Here is a 24,029-nt window from a genome sequence, read left to right on the forward strand (position 1 = left end):
AAACAATATTTTTGAAGCTTTAATTTTATTTCTGCTACTTTTAATAAGTACATCGGAGCTGGGTGTGCAATATCTACGCCACACTTACTTAATCGAGTAAAATTACTTAAATATAAATAAATAAGTAAAACGACTTAATTATAGCTAGGTAAGTAATTAAATTAATTGAGATCAGATGGATGGTAAATAATTGAACACAATCATGAAAATACCTCAGAATACCTGAATTATTGATATATTACTAGAACTTTGCTCTCAAACTAGCAAGACCCAAATTCCTTGATCGAAATGTGAATCCTTCGCCATGTTTGTTTGCGCCATCTATATGATTTTTTACAGTCTTTGCCGGTTCCACCTAAAATAAAAATATTTCAAAAATTAATTTAGGAAATATACAAGTGGGGAAAACGCGTTATAACGCGTAAAATTTTACTCTTATTTGACTCCTCACGCGCCATTTTAACTTTTTATGTCAAATTTCATGTCAAAAGTACGATTTTAGTCCTTATTTAAAGGTGAACCGCACTTTTGACGTGACAACTGACAGTTGACCCATAAAGTAGCGCGTGAGGAGTCATTTTGTTTCTTTAAAAATATTAAGTAGGTATTTATTTTCAGTATTTTTCTGCTGTAAAAGATATCTGTGCGGGCTGCGCCAAATTTCATCAATATTGATTCAGCAGTTGAGCCAAAAGAAATAATAAACAGTACCTAAATATACGTTAATTAAGTAATTTAAGCCTTTAAGTACCTACTTCTAAAAAAATTGTTATTATTTTTACGTGTATAAGTCTTTATTTTCTTTACAACGTAACTACTTAAATCTCTGTATTTTTAATTAAATATAACTCTAACCAAATAGGTACTTATATAGACTTCTTATACTGGGCACTAAAAAAATTGAGTGAATTGAATCAAATCAATCAAGTAACATGAAATTCCCGCCAAGAAACAACATGACTAAACACATTTTGCTCGGCCATTGTGTGAGTGAGAGGCAAACCATTCATCGATCCGACTCGATGGTACCAGAGACAAAGTACCTATCTACCTACTTCGCGGATGGTGCAGTCATCCTACGGATGATTCAACGTGACCTTGGATATGTTTGGTTTTCCTTAAGTACCAACACCAAGTCACAGCGCGCCAAAATTAAAAGATCCGAAAATAAATTAGTCATAGGTACTTACATAGCTGCTAAAAATATAACTGTCCTTTTCAGCTCAGAATATTGCTTAATAGTGTACAAAAAGAGCATAGATAGATACCTAATACATCTGTAGAAGCTGACGTCATATCACGTTCGATACCACTTAGATAGATAGGTAGGTATACTTACCAGTCAGGACTCAGTACCCGGCAGGAAAGAGTACGCGTCGAACTTTAGAAAGAGACAATCGGCAGCTTCGGCTTTGTAGAGCGTCGTCTCTGTCACTCACACTTGAGTGACAATCTGAATTGTCAGTATTAACGACAGAGACAACGCTCTACGAAGCCGAAGCTGCTGATTTTATTTATCTCTTTCTAAAAATTCGATGTGTAATCTTTCCTGGCCTGCCGGGTACTGTACATACATACCAAGGACTTGGAGTAGCATAATTTGCGATATTCCATGACTCAATGGAACTCCCGCCGGGTGCCACTACACTACTACTACTTTGCGCTATTCCATTACTCATTATGGAACTTGTTCCAACGGTTTATGGAATTTCACAAAGTTACTTTGATAACTCCCTCGTAACATAAATTATGTTTTGTTTTATATATTGAATGATTTGAGACTATTTCTTCTTCAACTTAGCGTTATTCTACTAGGTGGAGTCCGCTTTCCTACATTTCGCTACCCACTTTGCCCGGTCTTGAGCATCCACTTTACGCAGTCTATTGGCTCTCGATTTTAGATTATTTCTATACTTAGGCTTAATTTGCTATACCTGTCTTGTTTTATTTCGCCGTACCTGAGTAACATCTCCGATAATGGACCGTTTTCTCCATTTGTACCACCAATACTCGACCCCTAAAGTGATACAAGCCAGGCCGATTCCCATGAATATAACAATGAAGACACCGCCGATGTTCTGTATAGAGATCCCGTCTGACTGGTCGTCCTGCTTCTCACATTTGATGGCGTTAGGGTTGTTGTTCCACCAGTTTTCCTTTAGCTTCTCCAGTTTTCGCTTGTTTAGGAGTTGGAGAATGCTGTAAAATATTAAAGGCTTCTTAGGGTTCCGTAGCTCAAAATGAAAAAAGGAACACTTATAGGATCACTTCGTTCGTCGTCTGTCTGTCGTGTGTGTCAATAAACCTATAAGTAGTGTACTTCCCGTTGACCTAGAATCATAAAATTTGGCAGGTAGGTAGGTAGGTCTTATAGCACAAGTAAAGGGAAAAAATCCGAAAACCGTGGTTCCATCACAAAAAATTAAATATTTGTTTTCCCGAAATAATTGGTTTTCTAAATAACATCTAGATGGCGCTGTCTGTTATTAACTTGCAATTTTTTATTATATTGGCTTGAGAATTCGTGTATATGATGGTGAGGGAACCCTTTATGTGCGAGTTCGACTCGCACTTGAACGGTTTTTTAAATAGTATTTAGTTTTAATCAAATAAGATCCTTATTTTAGGCTAATCTGTTGTGGCAGTCTTCACATATTGATACTAGATGACGCTACTCGAAATATACGAAAGGAGCAGTCAGCTATCATACGCTGCGAGACTCGAGACGTAACTTACAAGGAACATATTAGATGTCTCCAATCACTCGCTATGGAGCCTGAATCGCGCAAACGAAGTTTTCACTACAGAGTACAGATACGGGCTTAAGATACAAGGGTCTGACCAGCTGGAACTCAGGACACGGCAGTCAGAAGGAAGATCTTCCTATTGTCATGGTGGAGTCTACATCACCTGCTACCGTAGATAAGGTCTGATTTGATAGTAGTAAGTAATCTTATATGCTATATTGATGGTAAGTAATGACGAGGTCTAGGATGAAACTCGTAAACCTAGAGGCAGTAGCTGGGTAGTGGGTAGGTAAGTATGTCAATGTTCATGTTAGCATCCGGGTCTATAAATGCCTTGACACTTCTACTTTATTCGACTTTTACATAGCGTTGTATCAGCGATATGATAGGTATATATCTACTGTATATCAATGCTTTGTTTAGTTACGTCTATGCCGGTTTTTGCCGGATTTGCTTGGAATTCGGAGTCTGAAACCCAGGTCTCACCTGGCTACCGTAGGAAAGATTGACTTAGTTTCTAAGTGCAATCCCAGCAGTTTAGTACCAGAATTCTGGTATAATATCTGTCAAGTTAATATTTACAGTGATTCATCAGCGAATGAGGTCATAGGTAGTACAAACACTTAGTAGTTTGTTTTTAAAACATAGTAGATATACATTCAAATTCACATAAATGTAAACATTAAAAGTAAACACTAACGTCACAAATTGATGAAGCTAAACACTCGTTGTGGTAATTTATCGGTTAGTAGTGTTAGCATAAGCGGAACAATTCATTTATAACAGTAGAGACTAAAGTTAATTTTGTAGCGCGGCTGAATGTCACCCGGTCACCTGCCACTGCATTATAAATTATGTGCATTTACTATTGCGTCAACGAAAAATATGTAAAATTTTAAAATAAAAAGTATTTCAATTCTAAATAGCGCCAAGTCAACTCACGCATTATTAAACTGGTCCTTCAAAGGTGATCCCTGCTGGACTGCAATCGCATACGGTTTCCTAGAAAACTCATCGCCAACCATTTGCAAATCACAACTTGTAAGTACATGGTATCTGACATCAGTAGCATCCCCAAGCCAAGCAAACCCTTCACTTGAACTCTTAGATGCTAGCACTCTTTCTATAGCTTCATCTATGGAGTTAGGAAGACCAGCTTCCTTCATAGCTTGCCACATTTTGCTGTATTTATCTGACACAGGGTAGTCCCAAACGGCTAGTTTCGCGCGTTCGACGTCGCTTAGGCTATCATTTAGGCTCATTTCCTTCCATATCCTGAAAAAAAATAAGTAGGTACATGATTCTACTAACTAAATGTTCCAGTCGATGAATGATCTCCAATTTCTGTAAACGCTGCTGTTGAAGCGTAGGTATATCCTTAGCTTATTTAAGCAATGAACTTAGTTTACCTATTATAGAAATTAAGACATTTCATAGGCGTTCATTTCTTGCAAGGATTTCCATAGAACACTGAATAGTGCCATTTGAGTCCAGCATTTCCCAGCAATTTGATTGAAATCGCCTGTCCACCTAATGGTAGATATGCAATTCGCAATGTTTGCAAACTAATAATAATCCCTAAGTTACATTTTCCGATGCCGAGATGCCAATCCAGTTTGGGAATCCTACGATTTTTGGTTCTAAGAGACATTTTCTTATTTTTACAAATAATAATTTCATATACTTAAGTAATTTGATCTCAGTGCTTATTTATCTACTGAGAGATACTCGTAATATAATCGAGTTTCAAGTCGGATTTAAGAATATTATCAGAATTTTTTATTAAACAAATGACAAATCTTAAAATAGCCAAGATATTTCCCAACACCATATCCCACCGTGAGATAAATTCTTATCAAATAACGTTATCATACTATCGGTCATGTACCTAACCTGAAGATATTGTGTTCCGTTGTCAAACAAAATAAGGTTATCTAAGTATATTTTAACACTTAATTTATTTTTACTGGATGAGTTAAATATATATAAGTATAAGGAAAATAACCAAAACAATATGAATGTCGCATATTGTTTTGGTTATTTTCCTTATGATAAACATTTAGGTAGGTACCTACTCGTAATTCCATATTTTGTTTGCAAAGGTCAAGGCAATAAATTCGCTGAACATAATATTTTTGTACATATTATTAACAAGCAAATGCAAAGAAATTATAGATCTACCCAGGTCTACAACTGGTTTAATATTGATTTTCTTAGATCACCATCAGCAACTCAATTTCTCCAAATTTTGCTAACTGATGTAGGTACTATTCCTTACTTCGAAATCGCCTTTCATTTTCATGTTTTTCTCTCCCCTAAACCTTTTCCTAATCTAGGAATAACTTACTCATAAAATCGCACTTCAATGTCGGCCATCCTTTCAAAGTAAGTCATAGCTGCTGAACCGTTGAGCGGAGCATATTGAATTTTGTACTGCTTTGATAAATCGTCCAAGGACTCTATCGGGGTATCCAAACGGGAAACAGTCAAGAAGGCAGCTAAGTTTGCTGTGTAGGATGCTATGATGATAAACCTGAAAAATCCATGCATCTTAAGCGTCCATGATTATAATTCTGACAATTTATGTTAGAAGATTCTGACTTTGTATCCCGAAGATGGTCCGTACGGTACACAAAGCTCGTCAGTTTTTACAAAGATTTTTTTGCGTAGTATAATGTGGTACTTAATATGTATCGTCTTCCTGTAAAATTTGGAGGGCAGACACTGTAAAGAACCTCCAGTCCGGCTATTGAAATGCATTTAGAATAATTCAAACGATTTGACCGTGCTATGTATGGCAGAGAATAAGTGCTAAATAGTTTTAAATGATTTATTTTATAGTGCTATAAAGATAAGCATACCCAAAAAGCCACCAAGTAGCAGCCAGCAGACGTCCGGAGAGATTCTTAGGTGCCTCCCCACCTCCTTGAGGAGTTAGTGACGTCATGCAAAACCATAAGCATTCCTTCAATGTAAACTCCCTCTTCTCCTCATCATCTTTATACTTATCACGGTTGTTTTGGTAGCTGTATGGACTCCACTTATCGAAGACCCACATAAGCAGACTACAAAAAATTTATAAATGAAATGGGAATAAATCTTTATAAATGAAATTTTGTCAACATTTACTTAAGTACATGTCCGTTTTTTTAACATGAGCCATAAACACAAGAAGTTAAAATTACATGTGAAAACTTTGATATTTTTGGTATAATAAATCAATTTTATAACGAAGAAGTACGTTTGGTAAGGTACCCATGCGGAAAACTTTGGTTAAGTAGGTACATTAACAAAGTGTGAGTAAGTATGATCTCCCAAGTAAGCGTTTTCATCGTGGAATGCATTATTATTTGGGTCAGATAATAATATATTTGCAATGTAGTGATAGTCTAGAAAACAGAATATAAATTCTTGGCATAACTAAAGCGTATTATATTCTGGAATGATCTTGCCAAAAGTATCGAGACAAAATATGTCTTTGAACAGCGGCGTTAAAATTCAAATCGAAGAATATTATAGAGGGAAAACTACTAACCTATTGGCTTCAAGCCAATCCAAGTACGATAACGTAATTTAACTGTTTATTCAAATCTAACGTGTATATTATACGGGATCGTTACAAACACCACATTTAAACTATTTTAAATCCTAAGATAATGGACATAATGGTCAAATTTAATTGACATTTAGTTTAACAATAGCTCTTGTTTTGCCTGTTATCGCTGAAGTTTATGTTTCAATACTGTGTCAGACCAAGAGTTTAGTATTTCAAGGAATTGAATATAGGCTAAGTGAATAAGATTATGCAAATTGTAATTATAATGGTGTCAGAATCCTAGGAACATAAAAAAGATATAGAGAGCCACATGCAGAGGTTGTAGAATAATTATGTGGTTTGTCATCAACGAAAATTACAAGAGCCAAACTTATAAGCTAAGTAAGTATAACAACAAGTCACCAAAGTTTTACCTCGAGTAGGCATCGAGGCCTCGCAAAAGTTTGGATCAGTATGAACGTCTCAAACCAATTCTCTATAACCACCTTGAGTATGTCTTCAAATGGCAGTTAATCCTTCCTAATTTGGATGGCCCTAGTCACTACGTATATTGTGTGACGTGCTTCCCCTGTCTAATAGGTACCTAGTTGCCTAGATAGGCACCACGACCGCGACCATAAGGTATCTACATGTACGACATTTCTATGTTAATATAAGAGCAATCTATATCTAATTTATATATACCTATTTAGTATCATGAGGCTTACGTCTACCTCATTTGTATGAGTGCTTAGCATGGTCACTAATTATAATTACTTATTAATAGATTAACTCTCTAGGAGAACCAGAGTGACCGACATAGCCCAACGAATTAGCCAGCTAAAGTGGCAGTGGGCAGGCCACGTCTGCCGCAGAACCGATGACCGATGGGGCAGACGTGTTCTGGAGACCGCGTATCAGCAAGCGCAGTGTGGGACGACCTCCAACCCGCTGGACTGACGACCTTAAGAAGATAGCGGGAAGTGGGTGGATGAGGAAGGCGGAGGATCGTGTGTGGTGGCGTGCTCTTGGGAAGGCCTATGTCCAGCAGTGGACGCAAACAGGCTGATTGATTGATTGATTGATTGAGATCAACTCTCCAACTCTAATAAAGTTATGTAGATAGAGAAAACTATAAAATATGCAAAATTTCTCTCTTGGATCACGCTAAAGATTTTGATAGAGTAACCCAATCAAATAGCTACAGGCTGAATGATCCATACTATTATACAAGTTTTAAGACGTAAGGGTCTAGAGAAATGCCTCAAAGTATGTCAATTTACCAAGGCTTTTTAGTTACCCAGCTGATCCGTTAATTACAATGCACCAAACAAATGCACGTACAAAATGACGTCACATGCACGTAACTCTTGTTGCTTTAGTTAACAATCTAAACAGTATGTTGAAATAAGGATTGTTACAAACAATAGTTTAGTGAATGTGAATATGCAAGAGGTAAAAAGTGAACGTAGGCACGTTAGTTAATTAAATACCTAATAGGTATCTAACTATCTAAAAGTATTATTTGAGCATCTTGATAACAATTAGGCAAGTACTTCTTTTCTAAGCTAGAAGATAATATACAGTGCTTGGCCTGGCCTTTTCTTAATATAAAGATACAAAATTAATAGGCAGGTTTTTTTTTATTTTTGTCTTTTCGGACGTTCACCATACGTCATTTCCGTCGAAAATGGCCGCTGTTTGAGGCCAGCATCTTTTATTGAGTTGGTCCCAAAAGTAAATAATGCCACAGATTAAAAATTATATTTTTTACTAGCGACTCATTTTCAAAATGTAATTAATTCTGTGCTCCTCTAGTTAGTTAACGCGCACTAAGTATTTTTTCAAAATGTTTTGAGTAGACAGTGTTTTATGCATGTATAAAAATGGAGTCCACTGCTAGTGAGCAACGTTTTAAATACTAAAGCCCAATCAAGTAGGAAATTGACTGACTCATCTCATTTAAAAAATCAAAAAGAAGTACCTAGGTAAGTAGAAAATTATTGAGTACTAGCTCATACTAGCTAGACTTCGTACGCATGGATTTAGGTTTTTGGAACTCTTTGATTTTCCGAGATTAAAAGTAGTCTATGTTAATCTCCAGGTCTTAAACTGTACCTATGCAAAAAAATCACGTCGGTCCGTTGTTCCGTTGCGACGTGATTGGAGGGACAAACCAATAAACCAACAAACAAACACACTTTTGCATTTACTATAATATGGGTAGTGATATCATGAATAATATTGCACTGTCAACTAAAACTACTCATACGTCGATACAGCAAGTATCGAATGACTTTAGTTAGTTATTATTATCAGTAATCGTGATGGACAACGACTATCATAATGTAGGATACATATAAATAACCTCGATCGAACTGGTTTTTTGTACGAGGAATGTATGGTCGCTTGGCTACAGTGGACTGTTTCTCTTTAGCTAAATATAAAGAAAACTGATCGCACTAAGAGATGAAGGGGAAATATGAAAATTGGAGGTCAAATGTTAGGTAAAGTTTAAAATAAATTGAGACAATATTAAAGGATGACTCAAGGTTGGGGTGAATTTTCTTGCTCGACGCGTAGGTTCCTACTTCGTACGCAAACACAAAACGGCCACTACAAAAAACTATGTGTGTAGAAAGAACCTTGATACATATTATTAGAATTAAGAAGATAACAGATTAGATATCAATAGATTATATGGAATAGATTAACACTAAAATTATTTTAACTATAATGAAACAGATTACCTACTTACCTCGTGAAGAAATACGCAGCCAAAATAGACAGCCATACATCATTCTCTAAAACAGTGAGGAATTTGAACAGCGACGTTGGAGTCCTTGGCAATTTCATCAGTATAGTTATACCAACTAAATCATAATAAGGAACCGTAAAATCAACAACGTTTTCTCTTTCCGCCATTACTGATAACGAAGTAAGGCCAATATCAGCCCTTTTCTCAATCAATTCCTTGATTATCCCATTCCAGTTACCATTTTCATCCATCGTACCGAAATTGCCATCTGGAGTCAAAGTTATTTCGTAATCGAATTTTACTATTTGACGGATCTCTTCTATCAAGTCAATGCAATAGCCTTTAAAGCCTTTTGGGGCATCGTCATCTCTTACAATGAAAGGTTGTTGCTGGAAACAAATCAAAGGAGTTGTCTTGCAAATCTAAATACTGACGTCCTTACGCTCGTGATAATTCTTACTTTTTTCCGTTTATTTATAAACAAGCCGAGTTTATTTCCTAGTGAGTTTATACTAGGACTGCTTGGAATAAGCACTACAATTTTTGGGATATGCAATGGGGTAATTTAGATCATATTTTTTTTTTAATTTCAGTCCACCTCATATTAATTAATCATCTACTGCAGTAGATGAATTAGACTGAATTTAGGACCCTTTTGAATTTCAAAACCCCCCTTAACTGAACGCACGAGGTAGAAACGATAAATAATTGTATATAATTGTATATATTGGTATAATTGATAAAAAATTTAATTTAAGTACCTACCTACCTATTATATATATTGCTCAGATTAAATGCCAAGAACATGACTTATACCTAAGTATAGTTGGAAAAAAATCAACATTTTTTATGCTCCTACATTAAAATATCGTCACGACTAACGTAAAACAGCTAAAAACCACACGTTTTTTGTACCCAACTAAAGCTAAACAAACGAAATGAATTTTATCAGAAGTTTAAACAATGCCGGTGAGTTCATTTACCTACCTCGACGGTCACAATTCTGTAAACCAACTGCGCTGAATAATCGCTCATATTATCAGGATCGGTTAGTGATAATGGGTTCAAGAGACCAGCTTTCCATGAACCCAAAGATTTGCTCCCAATAGATGCGCCATCCTTAATAGTCACAGCTGTTAAATCTGTACTGAACTCCATAAAACTTCTGCCATTCATTGGGTCATCTTCGGGAATGTAAAAGGGAGCATACGCAGGGATCTCTTTTATCTACGGAAAAAGATCATATTATAATTGTCTTTATATTCTTTACTCTCACGCCTGTGTACAAAATAAATACATATAACAGCCGTAAAGAAATATAACATACATAAAAATAAATAAACTTACACACACGTTACATAAATACATATTTGTACTGGGCAGAGGAGTACACCCCGGCCCGGCAGGGAAGACCAAACGGCCGGGGGTCAAGAGCCACTGGTTGAGAAATCGGCGGACTATACTAGCCGAGTCCAGCAAGACCGCTTTTTGCATCCTGGCTGCGAGCGAACTGCCATGGAATGGAACCCCAGTTGCCTCAGATGGTGAGCGAGGCTGACTGGGATCAACCGATTTTTATTAATGTTATAATTATCCTTTTAAATAATATCATTGCATAATCATCCGCTGTCATCAACCGTCTTCGATCCTATTGAAACCTACATATTATTTGGAAATTGATATTGAACCGTGATTATAAAGAGAAACGTAAACTGCACTTATATAGAAAAAGTAAATGAATAATTTTTATTTTAATGAAGAATAATAATTTGCAGTCTGTATTGTGTTTGGAGCGAAAAACATACTCAATAATTTATTGAACTCACTTAACGGAATTCCATTACTCACAATAACAATACTTTGCAATATTCCACAAATATAGCTTATTGTTCCTATCGTGAAATGTCTCATGGAATTTCGCAAAGTTACGATTGCTTCAAGGCATCATTATACTGTTGCTTCAAGGCATTATATGTGTTGGAAATAAACACCGACATTTATTGTACCTAAGGTACAATACAAATGTCGGTGAAAATAAACTTTGGATTTTTAGGTAAAAGATTCATCGCATTTTTTTACCTCTTGAAATGCAGTTTTAAGATCCAAGGTCCTGTTAGGAGTATTCTTACCATCGTACTCGTCACAATTGATATATTTCATGTCATTTGGCCACTTGCCAGAGTCCAGCAGCGATCTGGAAATTCATAAAACGGTAAACTCTATGGAATAAACCAGGTTATAATTAGACGCTCTACATATCACGCGTGTACTAAAGTCTAAATCGGAAAATAAGTACGTTAGCACTAAAACGGTAGAGGTCATTACTTGATAGCTAAAAATGTCCTCAAAGACAGATCGAAATAAAACGCAGAGGTGATTTCGGGGTCCCCATTCATGCTGTATGTAGTTTTTATCTTCCCCAAGCGTTCTCTGCTTTTAGCATCGGGCGTCGGCCTCATGTAGACAATTGTCGCGTCCTTGCATCCGCAACTAATATCTCCTTTGTCTAGAGATAACGCGAACCAAGCCGTTTTTCTGCCAAAGTATTGATTCTCGTTCGCAGCATCTAAAACATTCTTGATAGTCCTTAGACTTCCCACAACGAAGAAGTTGACTATGTCGAGCTCTCGTAAGCTTCTCAATTGAGTTTTTATTTCGTCTTTGCTGAAGCTTTTAACTGGAGTTATAACGTGACGTGTAGGAATATTCTGGAGAAGCGATTTGTATTTATGATCCATAACTAAAAAAAAGGAATGGGCATTTCAATAAATTTTCAACATACTTAGTACTTAGGTATCTACAGTTGGTGTCACGTAAAAAGACCTGACGGCAGTGCGAAGTCTGCCAAACGAAAGGTTTATTAACTGATTGGTACCTACCTAAGGCTGGTAAAGCTCATCTCCTCATTTATGCTTGCAAGTCCTATTTCCTAATCTTACTAATATTATTGCAAGTTTGGATATTTGTTACTTCTTCACGCCACAATGGCGAAATTGGGAATGCAGATAGCGCATATCCGGAATTAACACATTACATTTTATCCCGGAAAGTCATAAGAGTTCCCACGGGATTTAAAAAAAACTCAATCCACGCGGAAGAAGTCGCGGGCATCAGCTAATAGACCAATAAATCACCCACTGCGCAGGTTCAAAGACTTTTTATATGACACCAACTGTATCTAATAATAGGTATAAAAAGGCGGGGTAGAAAAGAAAATATACAAACCGAAGAACTCGTCAAATATAATAGCGGCATTAGTAATATCTTGCTTGGTAACAATCGCCCTAATCGCTTCAGGTAAGATATCTGCTGGGGGCATGATTTGCAGGAGGAATTTCGTTTGGTTCGCGTTGAGGGTACGCCATTGCCGTAAATCTCCAGTCTGCCCGAATGATCCAGAAATTGTTGGCAGGGCTAACGCTGCGGTGAACGACTTTATGGTCTCCGAACCGACGCCGGTCATCGTGAAATCCAACACGATATGTGGAGTTTTTTGTGCAGACAGCATGTCATTGTATTTTCTGCAAACTATAATCAAAACCAATTTAAACTCGATCCATGCGCTCAGTGAATTATGTAGAGGGCTATGTTAGGAGTTTCTCTGAAGGATAAGATTTGAAATGATGAGATCCGCAGGAGAATCAAGGTCACTGACACAACCGCAAGTTGTCAGCAAATTGAAGAGGCAATGGGCAGGCCGTGCTTGCCGTGATGGCCGCTGGAGCTGGAAAATTTTAGAGTGGACACCGCGAACAAGTACCTACCTAAGTGTATAGTGTGGTGAGGGGCATCATCCAGCATAATATGAAGTCGTCGTTATAAAGAGGGTAGCGAGAAGGTGAAGAAGGAACGGGTGTGATAGCGCTCTTTAGGAAAGGCCTATGTATAGCAGTGAACGCCCGCAGGCTGAAACGATGATGATGAATCATAAAAACCGTTAATATAATTTTCAAGGCGAAATAATCAAAGTCGTTACGAGTTACGACCTTGCTAAGCAAACAATTACCTACTTACTTTAATTGTTTGCTTAGATTTTCAAATATAAGATAACCACAGCGTAAGGATGGGATGTTAGGTATTGTGGCTAATTCCGTTGTACACAATCTCTAAACTAAACTAAAATGGCACGTCTAAATCTATTGCTATCCCTATCATAATGATGCTTGCGGAAAAGTATAGCACTAGATTTAGACCTTCTAATTTAGTTTAGTTTAGAGATTGTGTACAAGAGAATCGGCCCCATTATCTACCAGAGGTTCGACGAAGCCGTCTAGTTCTAGACAAAGCAATCGTGCGGTAACGAACGACCCGGGATCTCCATAGTAATGCCGGGACATTTAACACGAGATCAAAGGCGTCGGACTACTGTCTCCATACCTGTGTGCCATAACTTACCATTTTCTAAAAATGCTTTGGCGTCCGTCCGATTACCCACCACGATCACCGGATCAATCGCTAGCCCTAAACTAGGATTTCTCCTTACATACTCCTTGGCGACTTCGAAAGACTTTTCAGCCAGTGCGTTGTTCTCTTCATTGACAAGTACTGAAACAATGTGTCATCAGTGGCAAAACTTAAACTCTCACAGAAATATACATTTTCGAATATGTAATGTGAATTTTATTTACTTACAAACGTTAATATTTTGCGTAGTCTGTGAAAATGAAGAGTAAATTAACGAAAACGCGCTAAAAATCGTCAGTAGGCCCTTCATTTCTTAATCTAAAAACTAAATTAATGTCGTCATTTTTTATATCGTCTTTGTTAGTCGAGCAACTTGTCGAAAGGAGGGAATAGCGATAGTGAGCCCTATGTTTGTACCATCTAGTAACCTAGGTGATGTCCGGCCTTGGTTCGCCCTAGGTAATTGGACTTCTCTACGCTCATCAAATAATAGGTAAGGTCGTATAGTATATCTACAGTAAATAATCATAATTACATAGGTAGGTACAATTTTATTTATTGACTGTCTAGTGTTTCAATACTAGGCCAAAGGGTTCTCCTCATTGCTCACGATAGGTGGTCACGACAGTAGTAGGTAGATAACTAGGTACCTATTGTACCAACTAAGGACTCCTTCAGTAACCTACCTAAGATAACTATACCAAGTGGGGTATCATATGAAAGAGCTTTACCTGTACATTCTAAAACAAATTTTTATACATAATAGTTTTTGATTTATCATGCAAAATGTCGAAAAAAATACCCGAATACGGAACCCTCGGTGCGCGAGTCTGACTCGCACTTGACCGGTTTATTTCATTTTAATCATTAGATCGATAAAATGGCTCGTGCCCAATATCAGGAGTATCTACCTACCTAAGTATTGACATTGTATTGTAGGATTTCCAAGGCAGTGCCAAAATAAAATATAAACATCACCCACGCATGACAAGTTCTAAAAATGTGGCGGGTTCCCAATGAGTCACACCCAACCCAGTGGTGTCATCGGCGTGACTCGTTGGGAATATTTCCCATCGAATGACACCAGAGCCACCAGTTCAAGCAAAAAGAAACGCACGGTCGTATAAGACGAGACATTACTGTACAAAATTGTACATAGGTACTTTGCCACACCTGCGCGCATTCCATTGCTCTATGAATTATGATTGCCCTTTGATCTATATGCATAGAGGTGGCATTTTGACCCGCCTCGGTCATCAAACTACTCGCCCGTGCGTTTCGACTTTTAATTATTATTATTTTTATATTATTTAGAAGGTAGTAGGGAAACACAAGTTCCGATTCGACTATTTATTGCCAGAAACCTTTTACAAACACTAACTCCACAAAAAGTAGTGTTAACTGTACATTCTACTGTCTAATAATAGACGTAATTCCGAATTACAATACATTGAAAATCTGAACAATTACAACTGTCAAATAGTTATCTGAAAAAGTTAGTCAAAATCTTATATAAATTATTCCTTTACTTGGAACATTTTCAAAAAATTGCTGAAAATGAGGATTCATATCCACACGGATAACTTACATTCGAGTTTGTAATCTAATCATCACATATTATCAATAAAATGAGAAAGCAAATAAATTAAACAAAAAAACAGATAAAGACCCATAGAATTAAAAAAATAGCACACGCAAAATATTTATGTCAATATGAACTATCACCTTATTTGTCAACTTTGAACTTTATAATTTTCATATCTTATAATAACTGGTGCACTGTGAACTCGCTAACAAATCGAATCAGTGAAAAAATGTGACAATTTCATATTTTCCATTGCATCTACTCTGATAAACCTTCCTAGCACTCAAACGAGTCCACAGAGCGATCCAAAACCCAAGTCAAAGGAATGTTTAAATGGTTAAGTAATAATGCCTATGTAAATAAATGTGCGATATTTAACTGCTAACTTAAATTTACAACTGAATTATTTATCTAAACACATTAATTAAATCTTATCTTTATCTTAAATTCATGTATTTTCGGAAGCTGTTCATATAAATCGCATCGTTCACAGAACGGATCGTGAATTGATTTCACAAATTGTGAATTACTTTGGCAGTACCTACTGGCGGAATAGCTCGACCAATGAGAGTTGTTTTTCTAACTTCCCATTGACTTACTATACCAACAAGAACACAATCACCTTTTTTTTAAATTGGCTTTACGGTTCTGGGTTCTGAGCCCTTCCCACAATCAAGCTCAAAATGTGTCAGAGACAAAGACATGCTCGTACGACGTTTTTAGTTGTGTTACGTACGATGGAAAAAGCACCTTACTGTAACAAAATAACGACTCATTTCGAGTATAGTAACTGTAAATGCCATTCAAACGAGAACTTTTCTCAGCGATTGGTAGTCTTGCGTGTACAGCAATTCAATGCAACTTCCATATCAATTCAATCCATCTAATGGTCTGGTGAAGTACCGATACGCAAACAGCTCACAGAGATGGTCTCAACACTGGGTCGGTCCACCGCAGCGCACGTCACAAGAATGACATAAAAATTTACACTTTACAGGTACTTTCTTCACAGGTAGATAAAAATACACATTAGTATTCGTAAACCTAAACTTAGTGCGGTCGCAAAAGGGCCCAACTCGGTAAATATAATAGAGTACAAATACGTAACAGTGTATAAAAACTATAGTTTTGGCATTGTATAAGGCTACGTTCACACAACAATACACTGGCAGTTTTTTTTTCATTATAGTAGTATAGTATCATTTATCAATATAGTATACTTATAGCCCAGTTACCAGGTATGTAACTGGGCTAAAAGTATACTATATTGATAAATAAATGCCAATGTATTTGCTAAATTGGGGTATCCGGTACCTCAGATGTGCACCATAGATGTATGTCCCGCAAATTGCTATTGCGCTGGAACAATGTCTCATTAAAATATCGAAATGACGTCATTTTGAAATAAAAATATACCACAATACAAGACAATATTTCAAAATAGAAATATTATGTGGTAATATGCCTGCATAATGTGTAATACCCGGCTGCAAAACTATTTGGTCTCATGCCTTTGAATATTATACGTACAAAATGACTTCTCACTTGCCATTTTAACTTTATGTGTCAATTGTCATGTCAAAAGTACAATTTTAATTCTTATTTTAAAAGCGGACCGTACTTTAGACATGACAGTTGCCTCAAAATGGCGCGTGAGAAGTCATTTATACAGACTATACCACACAACGCTCAGACCAAATAACAACTTTGCAGCCTAGCAACATCGATATAAATGACAAGATAATAATATGTCCAAGCGAACAACATTTTACACGGTTTAGAAACCAAACAAATAAGCGCCAGCTCTTTAGATATTAATGAACGACCCGTTTGAAATCCAGACATCACTGAGGTTGCATTGGTGCTAAAGGACCAATGAGTCGGTGCCATTTTGTTTGTTCAATGGCCATGTCCATATGAAGTAAGTCAATGATAGCAAACTATTTTCTTTCCTTATTAGTAAGGGGGGCACCATATAAAAATGGAAATATTAAGGTACCGTCAAAAACGTTAAGTGTGTTGCCGTGTGAGGCTGCATGTATAGAGGATATGTGTCAGGAGTTGGGCCCTACGGCCGGTGCGGTGCGCGGGACCGAGCGCGGCGTGGCGCTTAGGCGGCGGCTTCCTCGTCTGCGGGGGGCGCGTCGGCTTTCGCCTTCTTCTCCGGCGCGGCCTTCTCGGGCGCGTCTCCGTTGTCCGTTGCCGCTGATTTCCTCTTCACTCCCGTCTCTTTCTTTTCTGTAATATAAAAAAACAAGATCAATATAGCTGTTAAGTTTAGTTTGTACACTAAATCGTAATAAAACTTGGAATAATTTAAAAATTATTTTTCTTCCTTTTCCTTTTATCTTTCCTCTCTCTTTCTCCATTTATCATAAATTATTTCCACTAACTACCTATTGTCCATAACAGGTTGAGATAGCAGTCTAGGTATGAGGCGGGGGGACGCTCATAGATTAGTCATAATTCCTTGACAAATCACTCAAAAATGTAACCCAAAATGCCTACAAAATCAACTTTTTTATGGTAAAACCTAAAGCAAGAACAACTCTAGTATAAGTAAAACAAAAATAAATAAATGGTAAATGCGTCCCATCTTAGGCTGCATCAGCACTTTCCATCAGGTGTGATTGTGGTCAAGCGTTTGCCTATAACGAAAAAAAACCTTTTAGAATGTACATTATATAGTCATGACTGAGACAGACTGAGGTCTAATGAAACAGGTTCAAAACTTTAAACCCCACCTGTTGCACAGTGCATTAGTTGCACCTACTACAAACTGTCTTTAAAAACATACAAACCTGTCGCTTCTCCGTTCTCAACAGCGTCATTACTGTCTTCTTCAGCTTCTCCATTCTCCGCTGGAGTATCATCTTCTTTGTCTTCCTCAGGCGCTTCTTCACTTCCATTCTCTTCTTTGCCGTTGCTCTCTGCCGGCTCTGCTGCCTTTTTGGCGGGGGATTTCTTTACTGGGGACTCTTTTGTCACCTCAGTGGAGGTCACTTCCTCGGGTGCGGCATCGCTGAAAATGTTAAATGTTTCATCAGTACATTTGCTCAAGTGGTTGCAAGGTCAAAACATGGAATTTATCGGTGGTCTATGGGCACTATGTTACTATAGTTGACGCATTTTAAACTGAGTCGTCCAGTTATCCGTCTGTTTCGCTCGCACTTACAGGTTGTAGGTGCGAGACAGACAGATAACTCGACGACTCTGTTTAAAATGCGTCGACTATAGGACATCAAATGTAGTGAAACCACCAATAAAATATAATGAATATATGGCCTATAAAGCCTTCAATGCCTGGTATTATCAACATGCAAAGGTCAAAATGAGGATTCAACATTAGTCAACAATTTATCACATTTATAAAATAAGAACGGCCATTCCTCGACTGCTCAAGCAGGTATATTGGACCGTTTGAGCAGTTGCAAATGACAATCAATGTGGCTTCTTCTTCTTTCTTCTTTGGGGCTATACAGGTCCTTACTATCCCTGAATCACTGCGACCGTCTCCGATATCAATGTGGCTAATTCCGTGGTACACAATCTCTAAACTAAACTAAAATGACACATCTAGAAATCTATTGCTATACCTTTCATAATGTAACTTGCAGAAACGGATAGCACTAGATTTAGACCCGTTAATTTAGTTTCGTTTAGAGATTGTGTACAAGAGAATTGGCCCCATTGTCAGCTTAATGTAGCCACTCATCAGTACTTCAAGCTGTCTATGACTGCTCGAAGATAAATAGCATCAACAAGTTTGAACAGTCATTTTGGTTGAACATGTACATCCTAAACCAACACTTGCATCAAAATTATTGACAATTTAGTTTTGACAATTGTGTAAAAAAAATTCAAGAACCTAGCCTATAGATGTAAAGTAATTTCAAAATCAAATAGAGCATATTATGTTTTGGTCTCAATGAATCATTATGTTTATCGTCCAATAAGACTAACATTTTCCTTTATCATTTTGTTATTGGCTGGCAAGTGTTAGGCTGCCTGTCGACTGATGCGGAGCGGAGCGGAGATGTGTATAGTTGACCAATCAGAGTTTTGTCAGACGGCGGAATAAAATCATCACGTTATTTACCGACAATCTGATTGGTTTGCTCAACACATCTCCGCTCCGCTCCGCACCAGTGGACAGGCAGCCTTACTGTGGAACCTTGTGCTAAATGCAACTATCAACATCTGTACAGTACCACTGTGCCATACTTATAGCAGCATTGCGAAGTAATAAAATTATTACTAAACGGATTATTCAAGGTACCTCTACTCGGCAAAGTTCATAGCCTGTTTAGTACGCGTACGTAACTAGGTAGCATTTATCAAGTGGGGCGATAGAAAGGAAGTGTGTCGGAACAAAAACCGCGGCAATTGTTGCGCAAGGCTGCCTGCATGCATGTGGGAAAGTTACGTGGAAATTCAACGTAAACGTAAGGTACTTAATACGTGAATGAGTTACGACTCAACCGAGTTACTCGCTCCAGTGGCTCACCTCGAGAAATTGCTTCGAATCTTTAAAAATAACTACAGTGACAACATGCGGCCCTCGCGAGCGATAACGTAATCGAGTTGCAAAACTCGAAGACGCGGCGAATTTGAAACAAGCGCGCGCCGATGACGCTACTGCGCCGGCACGCCGCGCACACGAGCGCCATCTTGGACAAGCTACTCGACCGGCGCGGCGTGCTTTCAATTTTCCCGTTTAATTTTATGCATGGAAACACCTTAATCCACTTGCTGATTCGTTCCATACACTTGTTTAATTATTGAACAACGCACTCGCATTCAGTTCAGAATTAAAAACTGCTCATTATCAACAGTTTTATAAGTTGACTTTTCCCGCGTGTCGGCGTCTAGCAACTATGAACATCAATAAACTAACACAAATACTCACAACGATTATTAGAAATGTTAAACATTGCTATTAATTCTAAATAACGCAGAAACACAAGGAAATTAACTTTATAAAGGAAAACTCAAGAAACATAATAAAGGGAAGCCATTTTGATCACGTTTTTATAAAGCCGCCAAAAATAAAATACCATTCTCTATTTATATAGTACTGATTTATGCACTTTTCACTTACTTCTTTTCGACGGCTGCGTCTGCCATTGTGAAATTAGGTACTGAAATTATTTAAAATTGTAATTAAAAATATCCGGCACGTGCTTCACACAACGTATAACAATGTTCACTCCACAAACACCGACGACCAAATGAAGGAGAAGGAAAACAGAAAAGGTGCGCAAAGTTCGCGGGGCCGCGTTTCCATCCTGTGAAGTTTACGCGCCAACTTCAGATTATGAAATAGCATTATTGTTCGCCACGCGTGTAAAAGCGAGATGACTATAGTTGCATTATTCGTCTTCAGCAACCTTGAATTTCTGAAATCAAGCCAGGCAGGGAATCATCTACCTTGCTCTGTCTTGTTTCAAAAACAATCGTTAAAATTATTCCACAGCGCGGCGCAGAAATAAAAAAAATTCGATAATTTTCCCCGAATTGTAATATTGAAAATGTGGAAAAATACAGAAATAGGTAGGTATATTTTATTGAATTAGGTACCTACCTATTCATTAAGTAAAATTATTCAGTAATTTTATATACCTACCTAGCTTCAATAAAACCGTAATTTTAGCTAGGTAGGTACATATTTCAGGTGCCACTTGCCTAGGTAATTTTAATAAAAGTTCATTGCCTTGGCTTTAGCGTCCTTGGCAAAATGATTCAAAAGTCAAAATGCCTCCAAAAAGTTATTCGCCATTTGGCGCGAAAAGTATTATACCTAGGTACCTACTTAGGTAAGTACATGGCATTTATACTTAGCTTCTTAAGTACTTACTAATAATTTTAATTAAGTTTTAATCAAGTTTTTCTATTTATTACTTTCTAGGTACCTACCTATTTGTGAGCTATGCGTTATTTAAAAATGTTTTTTGTAAGTTTTTTGTATCAAAAACTCAATTTACTTCATACTTCGTAGGCACGAGTTTATTCTCTCAGTTCACCTCTTGAGCAAGAAAAGTATCAAGATTCCAAAGACATTTAAAGATTCAGATTTGCGTGAAGCAACGGCTTAAAATATAATATGAGCACAGTTTCATTTAAATTGAACTTTATTCGCTTGTAATAACGTATATTGGCTAAAATTTTATAGCAATATTAAAGTGGCGTGAGGTGTGTTATAGGTCGTTGGCTTTTGAAAGAAATGTTGGCACTTGGTGGTGATTTCGTCATAAATTATGAATTCGTTAACCAGAACAGAACAGTCCGGGCATTTTTAAATCTCTGGCAGGTAGAAACCTTGAACAAAGCAGAGTTAGGTACTGATTTTTTAACCGGCTTCCAAAAAGGAGGTGGTTCTCAATTCGGCCGTTTCATTTTTTTATGTAGATATGTATGTAACTACATCGATTTTTTCGAAGTCTCTGGACCGATTTGCAAAATTTTCCGGGTTAAAAAGTAACCATTTTGATGAAGTTCTGTAACCAAATTTCATCAAAATTGGTTGAACTCTCAGAATCGGTACAGAATTCTGTATTCTGAGGTTAAACTGTTGGACCGTGAAAAGCTTGCAGACAGACAGACAGATACACTTTCACATTTATAATATTAGTATGGATAGGTAGGTATTACCTACAACTTTTTGTTCCCTGAGATTGTTCCACTTTAATTTAACCTACGGGTGACTCGGGAACGCGAGCTCAATGAGCAACACGTCTACGAGTAAACAATTATGAGCATAGGGCCTCGTTCACTCTAATAAACATTGGACAGTGTGATGCACTCACACTGTCCAATGTTTAATTTTATGACCTCTTGCGTGAGTAGGTAATATTAGCAATATTCCTCGTCGGTATGGCACTAGTGAGACAACCTAGGATGTAATTTAATATTATACGATAATTATATTACAGTAGTATAAATAGCATCCTCCTTAAGTCCTTAGCATAGCAAGCACCACAACACATCAACAGTTCCTAACACATCAACATTAGGTACCTAACATCAACATAAATGTTTTTTTGGACCTGAGTTCATATTATTTGTCAACGCGGATAGATTAAGTAGGTACATAGTCATATAGCTTCCCTTCTCGCCATTAAAACGATACATTTTGCCGTGTACCATTGCCGTATTACATTTTGCTAAGATGAAATAATAGTACCTATTATATATTATACTATATATTCTTACTTCGAGACATCCTTATCGCTCAGCGCGTGCGACTAGCAATAATTCTAATTATGTGTTAGATTTAACTTACTTACTACTTAACTTGAACTTAACCAAAAATCAACCTCTTGTTGCAAGAAATAAGATTTAGATTCTTTCGCGATCGATTTTCATACGTAATCGCCTCTTTAATATTCAGTAGAGAAATTAAATTAAAGGTTATAACAGCTGTATATTTTTAAATGTAAAGCGGACTTGGAAAAAAAATATTTTTACATGATATTCGCGATCCAATGGCTCGCGGTTTGGTGATGTGGCAGAGAATCAAAAAGAGACTTTCAACTAGGTACGAAGAGCACTCCATACTCTACCTGAAAGTAAAGTTGAACTTAAATTTATATTCAAGATTTATTTAATGTTCTTAATTTAATAATTATAATTGTTCTTCTTTCGGTACTATGTACTGAAAGAAGAACAATAATAATTATTAATTATAATAATTGTGGTATTTTTGTTCGTTTTATTTAGAAACAAATGATTTTAACATACAGACAGACTGGAGAAGCTGTAAGTGTACGTCTTGTTTTAGAACGGAAAAAAACCGTAATAATAAAAAAATGTGATGAAATTGCTGAAAATTTAGTCACTGATGGTATGGTAGGTAAGAAGTATCATACCCTTCTTAATTTAAATGAATTGTACGTACTAGGCGGACATAGTTTTCTACTATTGGTAGAATTGTTACTTATTATGTAGGTATGCCAAAATCAATTTTTTTTAGTCAATTAAACTTTTACAATTAGGTACCTACTTCTGAATCGTCAAATATATCTACCACTGGTTCAAAATAGGTTTTTTATCTAACAGATCGCAATAATCAGGCGATTACATTTTTCATAGTCTGCAAAAAATAGAAAAAACAGCTTTTATTATAAAAATAACGTCCATCAACAAAAAAGAACAAGCCAGACACGTTAATTAACGTTGCAGGCCAGGCGAGCGAAGAAATATATTTATTAACATTATTATATTGCATTCAAGCTATGCCACATTAAGTATTACGACCTAGGAGTGGGCATATCACTGCCGATATTCTGTTAACTTCACTCCCAAGTTACAACTTCACAATGTTGGAAGTTTTGTTGAAATAAGCCAAATGCAAAATAAATATATTATAATGGAAAACTCTATAAATCCACGTAAGTACAGCTTAAACAGCTGAGCCTAGAAACTTGAAATTTTGCTTGCTCGCTATAACGTATATTATATTGACTTGGCACCTAGGATTTTAATAGTGTAATTTATTTTGTATAATTCTGCTGGTGGTTCAATAAAAAAATAAAAAAAAAAATGACGTAACCCTCCCCTCCAAGATTTTGAGAAATTCTAGTGGATTAAAAAACTAAATCCAAGCGAACGATAACTATCGCTGAAAAAGCTAGTGCAAAATAAATTAATAATAGGAGCTGATGTTTTTTTATCTTGGAATTTATTCAAACCTTAATTTGTTTAATTGTAAAAATTGCAATACGAAACTGTTCGACGCATCACATATTTATACATCGATTGTCGATTTATACATCGAAAAATTCACTTAAATATACATCGATGATGTCTATCTATATTATTGATATGACCAAATGGTCAAATAAATGATACAAATTACAACTAATGCTAGTTCAATATTATTATGTCTTCTCTCCTTTCCACGAGGAGTGACAAAGACATTGCTACCTGCCAAAAATGATTCTAGGTCAACGTGAACTACCCTATAGGTTTTGATTACCTTGGATTGACAGACACCGGACA

The 24,029-nt window shown here is 36.8% G+C and overlaps 2 protein-coding genes across 2 annotated transcripts; both read right to left on the reverse strand.

Moving 5' to 3' along the window:
- Positions 1-19: 19 nt before the first annotated feature.
- On the reverse strand, positions 20-13,810 carry Ir25a (ionotropic receptor 25a). Its single transcript, XM_034973353.2, has 12 exons — positions 13,673-13,810; positions 13,436-13,585; positions 12,266-12,568; positions 11,366-11,780; positions 11,120-11,234; positions 10,028-10,267; positions 9,041-9,429; positions 5,609-5,812; positions 5,095-5,280; positions 3,690-4,022; positions 1,959-2,199; positions 20-355 (listed from the first exon to the last, which is right to left on the reverse strand). Exons 1-12 carry the CDS (start codon positions 13,752-13,754, stop codon positions 242-244), a joined length of 2,772 nt encoding a protein of 923 aa, XP_034829244.1. The 5' UTR covers positions 13,755-13,810; the 3' UTR covers positions 20-241.
- Positions 13,811-14,779: 969 nt separating this feature from the next.
- On the reverse strand, positions 14,780-20,280 carry LOC117986515 (prothymosin alpha-like). The gene is made up of 3 exons (XM_034973356.2): positions 20,131-20,280; positions 17,831-18,051; positions 14,780-17,267 (listed from the first exon to the last, which is right to left on the reverse strand). The coding sequence occupies exons 1-3, from the start codon at positions 20,154-20,156 to the stop codon at positions 17,140-17,142; spliced, it is 375 nt and encodes a 124-aa protein (XP_034829247.1). The 5' UTR covers positions 20,157-20,280; the 3' UTR covers positions 14,780-17,139.
- Between the last annotated feature and the right edge of the window lie 3,749 nt (positions 20,281-24,029).

Source organism: Maniola hyperantus, chromosome 11 (assembly GCF_902806685.2).
Source record: "Maniola hyperantus chromosome 11, iAphHyp1.2, whole genome shotgun sequence".
Lineage (NCBI taxonomy): Eukaryota > Metazoa > Arthropoda > Insecta > Lepidoptera > Nymphalidae > Maniola > Maniola hyperantus.

Bases quoted from the DNA above. Each gene is read 5' to 3' on its own strand.
- Ir25a (XM_034973353.2), bottom strand. From the start codon at position 13,754: ATGAAGGGCCTACTGACGATTTTTAGCGCGTTTTCGTTAATTTACTCT. The intron at 13,586-13,672 runs GTAAGTAAATAA...ACATTGTTTCAG, and splicing joins TACGCAAAATATTAACGTTT to TACTTGTCAATGAAGAGAAC. The intron at 5,281-5,608 runs GTATGCTTATCT...TGGATTTTTCAG, and splicing joins GCTACTTGGTGGCTTTTTGG to GTTTATCATCATAGCATCCT.
- LOC117986515 (XM_034973356.2), bottom strand. From the start codon at position 20,156: ATGGCAGACGCAGCCGTCGAAAAGAA. The intron at 18,052-20,130 runs GTAAGTGAAAAG...TAACATTTTCAG, and splicing joins GACGCAGCCGTCGAAAAGAA to CGATGCCGCACCCGAGGAAG. The intron at 17,268-17,830 runs GTTTGTATGTTT...TTTATATTACAG, and splicing joins TGAGAACGGAGAAGCGACAG to AAAAGAAAGAGACGGGAGTG.